At 38.7% G+C, this 13862-nt stretch overlaps 1 protein-coding gene across 3 annotated transcripts; it reads left to right on the top strand.

The window, feature by feature from the left end:
• The first annotated feature begins 87 nt into the window (after window positions 1-87).
• Cin (molybdenum cofactor synthesis protein cinnamon) lies at window positions 88-3475 on the top strand. 3 transcript variants are annotated; one of them, XM_032598815.1, is made up of 11 exons: window positions 88-270; window positions 601-643; window positions 834-985; window positions 1058-1245; window positions 1330-1819; window positions 1915-1981; window positions 2060-2174; window positions 2251-2526; window positions 2612-2751; window positions 2826-3013; window positions 3111-3475. In XM_032598815.1, exons 2-11 carry the CDS (start codon window positions 613-615, stop codon window positions 3351-3353), a joined length of 1890 nt encoding a protein of 629 aa, XP_032454706.1. In that variant the 5' UTR covers window positions 88-270; window positions 601-612; the 3' UTR covers window positions 3354-3475. The 3 variants fall into 3 exon arrangements, with proteins under 3 accessions (XP_032454706.1, XP_008213941.1, NP_001122752.1); XM_008215719.4 differs by having other exon boundaries at window positions 250-497; NM_001129280.2 differs by lacking the exon at window positions 88-270 and having other exon boundaries at window positions 588-643; window positions 3111-3474.
• The last annotated feature ends 10387 nt before the right edge of the window (window positions 3476-13862 follow it).

Here is a 13862-nt window from a genome sequence, read left to right as displayed (position 1 = left end):
GTTTGAACCCTGAAAGTTCTTAATAACGTATGCATAATTGTACTCACTACTAACGCATAGAAGTCTCCTTCAAGTTACATCTAATCTGTTATTAAGACGGTATTTCGTTGCAACAATTTTTATACATTCACGAATATTCATTTTTTTTTGCGCATCGAAAGCGCTGTTGGATTTATTACTCTGATTACGAGTTTTGCCGAACTGGGATGTGCGGTGCGGCCCAAGATACGGAATAGTTCGGCTTGTTGTACTTATTTCGTGGCGCTAAAAGTAAGTATACTTATGGCTCGTCCGTTGACCATATGATCAACGGACGACAGTATAATAAGTAGTACGAAGCGTCAGTTTACAGCTTGAGCTGTAGGACGCTTTAAATTTTAGGATGTTTTAAATGAAATTCTTTCTTTTAAAATTTGAGTTTACTTAATTTGAAAAATACATTTTGTCATAATTTAGTCTACTGACAGTGCATGATGCCCGTGTCTACAATGTAATTTGTACGTACACCAGGATCTCTTGCATCTTATCTAATCTATCATTCAAACGGTATTTCATTGCACAACAGTACTTATACTTACATTATATTTACTTCGAAAGCAGCAGTGCAGCAAGATGTTCCCTGTAAAATTTGGGATTTTAACAAGTAAGATTTATAACAGAAAATAATATCTGTAATTAATAAAGTATAAAAATTTTGGAAAAAATTAAGAATTTTGTAATATTGAAATTTGTTATTATGTTTGACATAACTGACTATTTTTCTTATTTAATTTATTAAATCTGTTCTGTAGAAATTGAGGTTAGATTTTTTATTGTTGTGATTTTCATTTTAGTAAGCGATTCTTGCTCTGAAAACAAAAACGATGACAGGAGTGGCCCTTTATTGGAACGTCTGGTAACTGACAAGGAATCTGAAATTGGAAGAAAATTAAATGCTGAGATAGAATGCAGTGCGATTATTCCTGATGACGAGCTTTTTATTCAGGTAAACAATACATAATTCTATTATGAATTTTTGGTGTATCTTCATGAGTTTTTAGATTTAAAAATGATTTAGGAAACTTTAATTCGATGGTCAGATGATGTAGGAGTGAATGTTATTTTAACTACTGGAGGAACTGGTTTCTCCAGCCGTGATGTCACACCAGAAGCTACAAAAAAAGTCATTATCAAGGAAGCTCCAGGAATCACTCATGCTATGTTTACTGAAAGCCTTAAAGTTACACCAATGGCAAGTTTATCAAGGTACTTTCGCCAACACATTTTAATATGATACACATCTTTTTTTTTAAACATAAAATAAATTTAAATACATGAAAAACTTTTCAGGGCTGTCTCTGGTATTCGTGGCAAGACACTGATTATTAATTTTCCGGGTTCACCAAAAGCTGTAAAAGAATGTTTCAATGCTGTAGCCAATGTAATCCCTCATGCCGTTGACTTGATTCTAGATGTTAAGAAAAGTGTAAAGGAAGCACATCATGATATTCAACACAGTGAGGTATATCACAGCTGCCCTCACAAAAAATCTGCTGCTTCCCTAAGCTTAGACAACGTTGCTGGTCGACTGAGAGAATCACCTTTCCCGATGATATCAATAGAAGAGTCCCAGAAGCTTATGAAGAACAGCGTAGTGAAAGAAATGTCTACTGTCAAAGTAAATATCTGGGATGCCTTTGGAAGAGTCTTGGCAGAAACAGTTTTTTCTCCTTGTGACTTACCACCATTCAGAGCTTCCATCAAGGATGGATATGCAGTTATTGCAAAAGATGGAAAAGGAAAGCGTATGGTTTTGGGAGGTCTGGAAGCAGGTCATAAGGTAAATTTTCAGAACTCCTATACTTTCAGAGTTCAGGTTACTTTGAGAATTTATTCAATTGACTAAAAATATATATAATCTGTTACTTTTTGCAGCCAGGAAGTGTGAAGATTGTATCTGGCTCTTGTGTAAGAATTAATACTGGTGCAGCAGTTCCAGATGGTATGTTCGATATCTATGTGCAATTAATAATAACGATTAGTTATATTTCAGGATATTAGGTATTAATTCGAATTTCAGAAGCAACAGCAGTGGTGCAAGTTGAAGATACAAAACTGTTGGAAAAAGGAGCTGATGGCAAAGAAGAAAAGGTCATAGAGATTCTAACTGAGCCCAAAGATGGACAGGATATACGGTAAATTTTGTATTTCTTATTGAAAAATCATTAATGTAATTGAGGGTCAATTCAATGTTAAGTGGGAAACTTTCAGGCCAATCGGAAGCGACATAAAGAAGGGCAGTATCGTATTAAAAGCTGGCACGAAAATCGGAGCAGTGGAGTTGGGAATATTAGCTGCTTGCGGTTGTTCACAGATTCCCGTAACGTATCTCCCGAAAATTGGAGTTCTATCAACGGGAAACGAGCTTCAAGATGCCGGCGAAGCTCCTAAACCAGGTCACGTCTACGACAGTAACAAGATTACGTTAATTATGATGTTAAAAGAAAACGGTTACAGCGCAGTTGATTTGGGAGTTGCAACCGATCAGTAAGTTAACTTAGTTTTGTAATATAAGACTTCAACGTGTTATGAATGTCATGTTAATTATTTTGCACAAAATTTTAATTTTCAGAGAAAAAGTGATGATTGATGCAATTGAGAAGGCCGTAGAAGAGGTTGATCTTATTATCACAACAGGTTCTGTATCCATGGGTGACAGAGATATGTTAAAACCTATTCTGAAAGAAATCTTCAATGCAACCATTCATTTCGGTAAATCTAAATAATTTTAAATGTTGCAACTTTATGACTGTTCGACTGCGTTTCAATCATCATAAATGTCGTAGGTCGTGTAAATTTGAAACCCGGTAAACCCACGACATTCGCTACTTGCGTTCACAACGGAAAAACGAAGTACTTCTTGTGTCTTCCTGGAAATCCGGTTTCAGCGATGGTAACGGCGAATCTGTTCGTTTTCCCGCTTTTAAATCATCTGACAAAAAACAATGCTAAACCTGTGGTAGTCAAAGCAAAGGTACTTGAATTTTTCCAAGATATTGCCTAGCAAAAGCTTTTTTTTACCAATATTCAAGAGATTATTTTAGTTTATAAAAAACGAGTGATTATTTTAGGTGACCTCGAAATACGTTTTGGACCCACGTCCGGAATTCGCTCGAGTAATTCTTGAGTGGTCAGATGACGACGTCTATCCCAAGGCGTATAGCACGGGCAATCAAATCAGCAGCAAATTGCTCAGCTGCAAGAATGCAAACGCTCTACTGATGCTGCCGGGTAAGAGCGACAGTCAGGCGGTACTAGAGGAGGGAGCCGTCGTTCCAGCGATGCTGCTCGGATTTAATCAACACGTCGGCTAGTGCAATATGACTGACATTCGGTACTTATTTTCATGAATTGTAATGAGATATTTTTGTAAACAGTTTGTTAATGCGTCCTTTTTCTAAAGATTGTTTATACAATAAAATTATTTTACTATTCATTAGTTGTGTATGACCAATCTTGATATACACTTCTTACGTACTAAATGAGGTCTATAAGGCGCAGCATGGTGGACGGTGCGAACGGTACGAAAATAATAGTACATTGTGCAACAAGGGGAGAAAATAAGCTATGTCAAGCGTGAGTGAGGTGTTCAGTACGAGTCGGAGTCGAGGACGCCGAAAGCGCCCGAGATGTAGACAAGTGCTGAAAACACCTCACCCGAGTCTGACATAGCTTTTATTCCCGTGTCGCACACCGTGTTTTTTCCAACGAGGGCATGAAAGGGGATTTTTTATGCGTGAAAGTTGGGTAGGAGATCGTGCATTTCAAGACGTGCACAAAAAATGTGAGAAATTTGAAAAAGTTAAACAATTTGAGAAAATTTGAGAGATTTGAAAAACGGGTATTAGCAGAGGGGAGAAAAAAATTTCTCATACATACCAAATGAGTTTCATGATTTTTTTAGAAAGCTTATAAAAGTATAAAAAAACTTTTATATTTATATATATATATATATATATATATATATATATATATATATATATATATATATATATTCTCTTTGTGAAATCGAAAATGAAAATTTGTATTTTTGCCTAAACTGTACATATATGTTCTATTTGTTGTACATGACTCCCAACAAAATTTTCAGCGCCATTCCTTCATTTGGCTTCGAGTTCTAGCTGGTCAAAGTTGAGGTTTTAAGCAATTTTTGCATTTGTTGCCTATTTTTAATGATTTGTAGCTTATAAGGAATCCATTTTTAACTAAAACTATCCAGATACTTTTTTTTGTGAAATTTTCTGAATTTTTCAATAAAAATTCTTTTTTGTAACACATGCACGATTTTCGCGTTTTTTTGATCTAAAATTAGGGACAAAAGTAATCGTTTTCCGACCAGCGGGCGCAAAAGTACTTTTACGCCCGCTAATTTCGAATAACTTAAACGGCCCATTATTACACGGCGTGTAGATATAGTGCCCGAGCGTAGCGAGCTGCCCTAAGTCCGCTATTGGGAGTTTAAAGTTGCAATGCAATACTAGCGGCAGCTTCGGGAATTAGAAAACATGGCGTCGACAAAGTCTCTGTTTACATTGGTGGTATATGGGAGTTCAGTATTTTTAGTCAATTTTTAAATAACAATTATTGTAAATTATATGTGAACTCATTAAATCAACTTTCTAGAGTTGACTATTATCTAGGGCGCAATGTATTTTGTACTGAATACAGAAAACTTACTAAAAAAAAGAGTCTGCTGCACTAATTCGTTCTTCAAGGACTGTAATTCCAAAATGCAAAAACTCTGTTATTGAGTTTTTACTCAGTACTCAGCAAAGTATATTTACTACAAATTGACTAAAAAAATGTGTATATATATATATATATATATATATACGCACGCACAACATACCTCCATACGGACATTTTCTAAAAACACTATTTTTCGACTTAAATTACTTTAAAACACACTTCCAACATGTTTTTAGACAAACTCCAAAAATCACTATTACAAAGCTTCCTTAGGAACGAAGTAATAAATCAATATACTGTAGAAAATGCTTTAGCATTATCATATGACTTATTATAGTTTTTGTTTTGTAATTTAATTTATAAATATCGCTGCTGGAATCCTTTTTATTAGTTTCATCTTTAGATGATTGTTATAATTATATATTGGTAAACAAACTTCACCTTATTTTACCAAAGAATCATTCAATATTCATGTTATTTTTGCTTCCTCCTAGGGGAAACTTTGTAATAATAAAATTTTCAATTTCGCTAAAACTTCGTAGAAATGCATTTGGAGGTGTTTAGAGTTCGTTTCATGCGTTTTCAGAAAATGTCTGTGCGGATGGCTGTGTGCGAATATCGTTATGATTCTGGAACCACGCTACCGATCGTAATAAAATTTGACATGCATGTTTTATGATTCTGAATTCGGGAATTTTTTTTTTTTACGATTCCGATCATTTTATGGCCATATTGTAGCCATTTGTCGATTTTTGCTTTTATTTGATGATATGATTTATACAATATATTCAACAATAGTGTATTTAAAAGAGCATAAAATTGCTACTGTTTTCCGCAAGATTTTCCAGATTAACTCTATTTCGATTGTTATAATAAAAAAGGTGATTAAAAAAAAAATTACTATCGTATAAAACTAAATTGTTAAACGTTTTGAAAAAATGTATGACAATAAAAAAACAATGACATCTATTTGCTGTAAAAATTTTAAGCCATTGAATTAAACCCCGAAAACGAAAAAAATGGGTTTTCGATGTCGTATGATTACCGGAGTAAATTAGTACATTACGATACGTGTGGCTTAAATGGTTCTTTTTAAAAACTGAACTGTTCTTTGTAAAACTGAACTATTTAAGTCAAGAGTATCGTATAAAATTTTATAGCGCAGACTGCTAAAATCCGCAAGTCTCGCCTATTCGTGACGCCTATTCGTCACACTCGCTACGCTCGTGCGCTAACCCCACGGTGCAAATAAGGACTACTTTAGTCACAGATAGGCGTGACTTAACAGCGGATTTTAGCTACACTGTGCTATAAAGGCCATTTAAGTCACACTTGTCTGCGGCTCGTACTGAAAACTCCACACTCGGCCTGAAAATATTAAAAATTTCGAAATTTTTGCAGATTTAAAAAATTTTAAATTTTCAAATCTCTGAAAATTTCAAAAATCTTGAAAATTTCAAAATTCTTGAAAATTTTGAAAATTTTGAAAATGTTGAAAATGTTGAAAATGTTGAAAATGTTGAAAATTTTGAAAATTTTGAAAATACTTATATCGACACACACATCCATCGGGTAGGCTGCAGAGTGAGGTAGAAGCTACTAAGACTTTTTCTCCCAAGGGAGTAGTTTTTTCCCGCTGCTAAAAAGAACTCGATTTTCCATTCATTTTTCATGTATGGAAAGTGGCCTTTTTAGTGCACGCATCATGAAAACATTTATTACTCCTTGTCAGGTTTTCACCTAGAACGGCATACGAAATTCGTGTCGTCAGTACCGGGTTTCTTGCGAGCTCCGTTCGCCGGATACCAATATTGAAAAATGTTAGCCTATTTCTACTCAAAAACCCGGCCACGATTTTACCAGGGCGGAAGAATGGGTAAATGTGCCTTGTCTCTCCAACTTAACCGGACTCGAAATCATCTTCTGTGACTTTATTAAGAATAAAAATCCCTTTCTCATTAGTGTAAGCCATTACCAAAATGGTATATTACGAAATATACTATTGTTTAGGGTGTAGGATTATTTTTCTGTAGAGTTTGTGCGGTGTCTTCGTTGGGAGAATCTGAACTGTACTACTCTTCGCCGCGAAAATCTGAACTGTATTACTCTTCGCCGCGAGAATCTGAACTGTACTACTCTTCGCCGCTAAATCTGAACTGTACTACTCTTCGCCGCAAAGATCTGAACTGTACTGCTCTTCGCGGCGAATATGAACTGCACTATGTCTTCGTAGCAAATCTGAACCGTTCTACGAAATAGTCGCTCCGTACGAAGACTAGGACAGTTCAAAATTTCAAACGAAAACTAGCACAACTCACGATTTGCCGCAAAGAGTAGCACAGTTCAGAAATGTGGTCAAGAGTAGCACAATTCGCGACTTTATATTATTTAAAATGTGAGTATTTTACGTTTTTATTGGGTTACTTTGTTAGTTAAGTTCATTAAAACCTTGGACAAAGACAGACAAACCTCAAAGTTTAAAAAGATTTCGGAAATTTTAGAAGATTTCTAAAAAAAGTGAGTAATTTGAAAAAATGTTTGTAATAAATTATTGTTGCATATGTACTTATACGAGATGTATCGAATCTGATCAGCTTCTCGGCATTCTGCCTAAGATCGAAGTGTATATTAACTTATACAGATGCATCTAATCTTGGCTAAGAATATAGTGCATATGTACTAATACAAGTAGCATCTAATTTGATCAGCTTTTCGACTTTCCGGCTAAGATCCGAGTGCATATGTATTTATACGAGACATCGCATCCGATCAGCTTCTCGGCATTCTGGCTAAGATCGGAGTGTATATATGTATTTATACGAGATGCATCTCATTCGATCAGCTTCTCAGCTTTTTGGCTAAGATCGGAGTGTATATGTATTTATAAAAGACCATCTTATTCGATCAGTTTCTCAGTTTTTTGGCTAAGATCGGAGTTTATACAAACTTATACGCATGTATCTTATCTGATCAGCTTTTTAGTTTTCTGACTAAAATTGGAGTATATATTAACTTAAACAGATGCATCTAATCTTGGCTAAGATCGGAGTGCATATGTATGTATACGAGATGCATCTCATCTGATCAGTTTCTCGGCATTCTGGCTAAGATCGGAGTGTATATTAACTTAAACAGATGCATCTAATCTTGACTAAAATTGTAGTCCATATGTATTTATACAAGACCATCTCATCTGATCAGATTCTCGGCATTCTGGCTAAGATCGGAGTGCATATGTACTTATACGAGATGCATCTCATCTGATCAGAATCTCTTCATTCTGGCTAAGATCGGAGTGTATATGTACTTATAGGAGATGCATCTCATCTGATAAGCTTTTCTGCATTCTGGCTAAGATCGGATTGCATATGTATTTATACAAGACCACCTCATATGATCAGCTTCTCAGCTTTTTGGCTAAGATCGGAGTGGATATCTATATATACGAGATGCATCTCATCTGATCAGCGTCTCGGCATTCTGGCTAAGATCGGAGTGTATATGTACTTATACAAGACCACCTCATATGATCAGCTTCTCGGCATTCTGGCTAAGATCGGAGCGTATATGTATTTATACGAGATGCATCTCATCTGGTCAGCTTCTCGGCATTCTGGCTAAGATCGGAGTGTATATGTACTTATACGAGATGCATGTCATCTGATAAGCTTTTCTGCATTCTGGCTAAGATCGGATTGCATATGTATTTATACAAGACCACCTCATATGATCAGATTCTCGGCATTCTGGCTAAGATCGGAGTGCATATGTACTTATACGAGATGCATCTCATCTGATAAGCTTCTCTGCATTCTGGCTAAGATCGGAGTGTATATATGTATTTATACGAGATGCATCTCATTCGATCAGCTTCTCAGCTTTTTGGCTAAGATCGGAGTGTATATGTATTTATAAAAGACCATCTTATTCGATCAGTTTCTCAGTTTTTTGGCTAAGATCGGAGTTTATACAAACTTATACGCATGTATCTTATCTGATCAGCTTTTTAGTTTTCTGACTAAAATTGGAGTATATATTAACTTAAACAGATGCATCTAATCTTGGCTAAGATCGGAGTGCATATGTATGTATACGAGATGCATCTCATCTGATCAGTTTCTCGGCATTCTGGCTAAGATCGGAGTGTATATATGTATTTATACGAGATGCATCTCATTCGATCAGCTTCTCAGCTTTTTGGCTAAGATCGGAGTGTATATGTATTTATAAAAGACCATCTTATTCGATCAGTTTCTCAGTTTTTTGGCTAAGATCGGAGTTTATACAAACTTATACGCATGTATCTTATCTGATCAGCTTTTTAGTTTTCTGACTAAAATTGGAGTATATATTAACTTAAACAGATGCATCTAATCTTGGCTAAGATCGGAGTGCATATGTATGTATACGAGATGCATCTCATCTGATCAGTTTCTCGGCATTCTGGCTAAGATCGGAGTGTATATTAACTTAAACAGATGCATCTAATCTTGACTAAAATTGTAGTCCATATGTATTTATACAAGACCATCTCATCTGATCAGAATCTCTTCATTCTGGCTAAGATCGGAGTGTATATGTACTTATAGGAGATGCATCTCATCTCGTAAGCTTTTCTGCATTCTGGCTAAGATCGGATTGCATATGTATTTATACAAGACCACCTCATATGATCAGCTTCTCAGCTTTTTGGCTAAGATCGGAGTGGATATCTATATATACGAGATGCATCTCATCTGATCAGCGTCTCGGCATTCTGGCTAAGATCGGAGTGTATATGTACTTATACAAGACCACCTCATATGATCAGCTTCTCGGCATTCTGGCTAAGATCGGAGTGTATATGTACTTATAGGAGATGCATCTCATCTGATCAGTTTCTCGGCATTCTGGCTAAGATCGGAGTGTATATATGTATTTATACGAGATGCATCTCATTCGATCAGCTTCTCAGCTTTTTGGCTAAGATCGGAGTGTATATGTATTTATAAAAGACCATCTTATTCGATCAGTTTCTCAGTTTTTTGGCTAAGATCGGAGTTTATACAAACTTATACGCATGTATCTTATCTGATCAGCTTTTTAGTTTTCTGACTAAAATTGGAGTATATATTAACTTAAACAGATGCATCTAATCTTGGCTAAGATCGGAGTGCATATGTATGTATACGAGATGCATCTCATCTGATCAGTTTCTCGGCATTCTGGCTAAGATCGGAGTGTATATTAACTTAAACAGATGCATCTAATCTTGACTAAAATTGTAGTCCATATGTATTTATACAAGACCATCTCATCTGATCAGCTTCTCGGCATTCTGGCTAAGATCGGAGTGCATATGTACTTATACGAGATGCATCTCATCTGATCAGAATCTCTTCATTCTGGCTAAGATCGGAGTGTATATGTACTTATAGGAGATGCATCTCATCTCGTAAGCTTTTCTGCATTCTGGCTAAGATCGGATTGCATATGTATTTATACAAGACCACCTCATATGATCAGCTTCTCAGCTTTTTGGCTAAGATCGGAGTGGATATCTATATATACGAGATGCATCTCATCTGATCAGCGTCTCGGCATTCTGGCTAAGATCGGAGTGTATATGTACTTATACAAGACCACCTCATATGATCAGCTTCTCGGCATTCTGGCTAAGATCGGAGTGTATATGTACTTATACGAGATGCATGTCATCTGATAAGCTTTTCTGCATTCTGGCTAAGATCGGATTGCATATGTATTTATACAAGACCACCTCATATGATCAGATTCTCGGCATTCTGGCTAAGATCGGAGTGCATATGTATTTATACGAGATGCATCTCATCTGGTCAGCTTCTCGGCATTCTGGCTAAGATCGGAGTGTATATGTACTTATACGAGATGCATGTCATCTGATAAGCTTTTCTGCATTCTGGCTAAGATCGGATTGCATATGTATTTATACAAGACCACCTCATATGATCAGATTCTCGGCATTCTGGCTAAGATCGGAGTGCATATGTACTTATACGAGATGCATCTCATCTGATAAGCTTCTCTGCATTCTGGCTAAGATCGGAGTGTATATATGTATTTATACGAGATGCATCTCATTCGATCAGCTTCTCAGCTTTTTGGCTAAGATCGGAGTGTATATGTATTTATAAAAGACCATCTTATTCGATCAGTTTCTCAGTTTTTTGGCTAAGATCGGAGTTTATACAAACTTATACGCATGTATCTTATCTGATCAGCTTTTTAGTTTTCTGACTAAAATTGGAGTATATATTAACTTAAACAGATGCATCTAATCTTGGCTAAGATCGGAGTGCATATGTATGTATACGAGATGCATCTCATCTGATCAGTTTCTCGGCATTCTGGCTAAGATCGGAGTGTATATATGTATTTATACGAGATGCATCTCATTCGATCAGCTTCTCAGCTTTTTGGCTAAGATCGGAGTGTATATGTATTTATAAAAGACCATCTTATTCGATCAGTTTCTCAGTTTTTTGGCTAAGATCGGAGTTTATACAAACTTATACGCATGTATCTTATCTGATCAGCTTTTTAGTTTTCTGACTAAAATTGGAGTATATATTAACTTAAACAGATGCATCTAATCTTGGCTAAGATCGGAGTGCATATGTATGTATACGAGATGCATCTCATCTGATCAGTTTCTCGGCATTCTGGCTAAGATCGGAGTGTATATTAACTTAAACAGATGCATCTAATCTTGACTAAAATTGTAGTCCATATGTATTTATACAAGACCATCTCATCTGATCAGCTTCTCGGCATTCTGGCTAAGATCGGAGTGCATATGTACTTATACGAGATGCATCTCATCTGATCAGAATCTCTTCATTCTGGCTAAGATCGGAGTGTATATGTACTTATAGGAGATGCATCTCATCTCGTAAGCTTTTCTGCATTCTGGCTAAGATCGGATTGCATATGTATTTATACAAGACCACCTCATATGATCAGCTTCTCAGCTTTTTGGCTAAGATCGGAGTGGATATCTATATATACGAGATGCATCTCATCTGATCAGCGTCTCGGCATTCTGGCTAAGATCGGAGTGTATATGTACTTATACAAGATGCATCTCATCTGATCAGCTTCTCGACATTCTGGCTAAGATCAAAGCTTATATTAAATTATGCAGATGCATCTATTCTTAGCTAAGATCGGAGTGTATAGGTAATTATACGAGATGCATCTTATCTAATCAGCTTCTCAGCTTTTTGGCTAAGTTCGGAGTACATATGTATTTATACAAGACCATCTTATTCGATCAGTTTCTCAGCTTTTTGGCTAAGATCGGAGTGCATATTTATGTATACGAGATGCATCTCATCTGATCAGCTTCTCGGCATTCTGGCTAAGATCGGAGTATATGTGTACTTATACGAGATGCATCTCATTTGATCAGATTCTCGGCATTCTGGCTAAGATCGTAGGGTATATGTATTTATAAGTGACGACGAGACTCTATGCTGTACGCTCTGCGTGGGGCGCGGACGGTACTCCGGCAAGACGCGGGTTGAGTGTCTCAATACACATGTCAAAGAGGTGCACCCAGACCTAACTACCACCTTTAGGTGCTGGGGGTGCGGGTTCACGGCTTCCGGAGATAAGAAATATCCCCGGAAGATCGTGACCCAGCACTGCGCCACCTGCGTCCCCGAGGTTTTGTCCGCGCTTTCGGGCAGAATAGACGGAGAGAGCAGAGTTAACAACCGCCGTCGGTTGGGTATCGCCGCGAGAACCAAGGTCACTCCCGTGAGACGTACTCGTCGTAACGGGCTGGCCTCACCTCCAGTCGAGCAGAACATCAGCCAAAGCGTAGCTCCTCCGGAACCCGCAAGGGTGCCACAACCTCCGGAAATAGTTGCGCTGGGAGAGTCATCGGACGACGAAGTATTTCGATCCCCGCTGAACTCTCCCCCGAGAGGCTGGAGGGCTGCGACGCCCCAATAGGCGGCTTCCTCCTCTTCTCGAGCGGTGTCCGGTACTGTTACAACCCTGTCCAACACCACCAGGACAGGGAATGGCTCGGCATACTCCATCTTAGCCGAGCACCCGATATCTGCACCTCCGCCAACCAACACCACGGAGGCGAATGGTCGTGCCGACATACCCCGTTCTGGGCGAGCTCCGCCGCCCGGTCTACAAGCCGCCCGTAGAAGGGCTCCCACGACAGAACAACGTCGCATTGTGGGACTCCTCGAGGCGGCCACTGGTCGGGAGCAGTTTGAGGAGGCAACGACTCAAGCTATGCTATTCCTGGCCAGATTGACCGAGCAACGGCCAGGAACGCGGCAACGTCATCTAGCTCAGGGAGATGTCCAAGTGCAGGCGCCTGATCGAATTCACGAGGCCAAGAAACTCCAGCGTCTCTATCGAACATCCAAGAAGCGGGCATCCAGAAGATTTTGGCAGGTCCTTATATGAGGCCCATCCAGGGGCCCATGTGCTCGCCGTCCTCTATAACACCATCTGGCGCATTGAGGCGACGCCTGCCTTGTGGGGGGTGTCCAACATAACCCTTATATACAAGAAAGGCGACACCATGGACATCTCCAACTGGAGACCGATCTTCTTGGGAGATACGGTCCCCAAGCTATTTGCCGCGATCTTGGCCGATAGAATCAAAAAGTGGGCCATGGCCAACGGGCGCTACAGTGCCACCCAGAAGGGCTTCTTGGAGTTCCAGGGATGCTATGAACATAACTTTGTGCTCCAAGAGGCCATTCGGGAGGCAAAAGGCGGGAGAAAGGAGTTGGTGGTGGCTTGGCTGGACTTACCCAGTGCCTTTACATCCGTGCCCCACTCCTCTATCCTGCAGGCGCTCGAGGGACATGGCCTACCAAGCAAAGCGAGAAACATTATCTCCTCGCTCTACACAGGCATGACCACCCGCTTCCACACGGCGGAGGGACCCACCGACCCTATTCTCATCCAGTCGGGGGTCAGACATGGTTGCCCATTAAGCCCCGACGTGTTCAACGTTACCCTGGAAGTTGTCCTACGGGAAATACAACGGACGGGGGAGGGCTACACGATCGAGGGCAGGCGTATTTCCCATCTCGCCTACGCCGATGATGTCGCGATCCTGGCTGACTCCCCGGCTGGAA

This window comes from Nasonia vitripennis, chromosome 4, assembly GCF_009193385.2.
Source record: "Nasonia vitripennis strain AsymCx chromosome 4, Nvit_psr_1.1, whole genome shotgun sequence".
Lineage (NCBI taxonomy): Eukaryota > Metazoa > Arthropoda > Insecta > Hymenoptera > Pteromalidae > Nasonia > Nasonia vitripennis.
This window is presented reverse-complemented; position numbering and strand designations above follow the sequence as displayed.

Coding starts and splice junctions, on each gene's coding strand:
- Cin (XM_032598815.1), top strand. CDS start 613: ATGTTCCCTGTAAAATTTGGGATTTTAACAA. Junction 2,752..2,825: donor CAATGCAACCATTCATTTCG/GTAAATCTAAAT, acceptor TAAATGTCGTAG/GTCGTGTAAATTTGAAACCC. Junction 3,014..3,110: donor CTGTGGTAGTCAAAGCAAAG/GTACTTGAATTT, acceptor TGATTATTTTAG/GTGACCTCGAAATACGTTTT.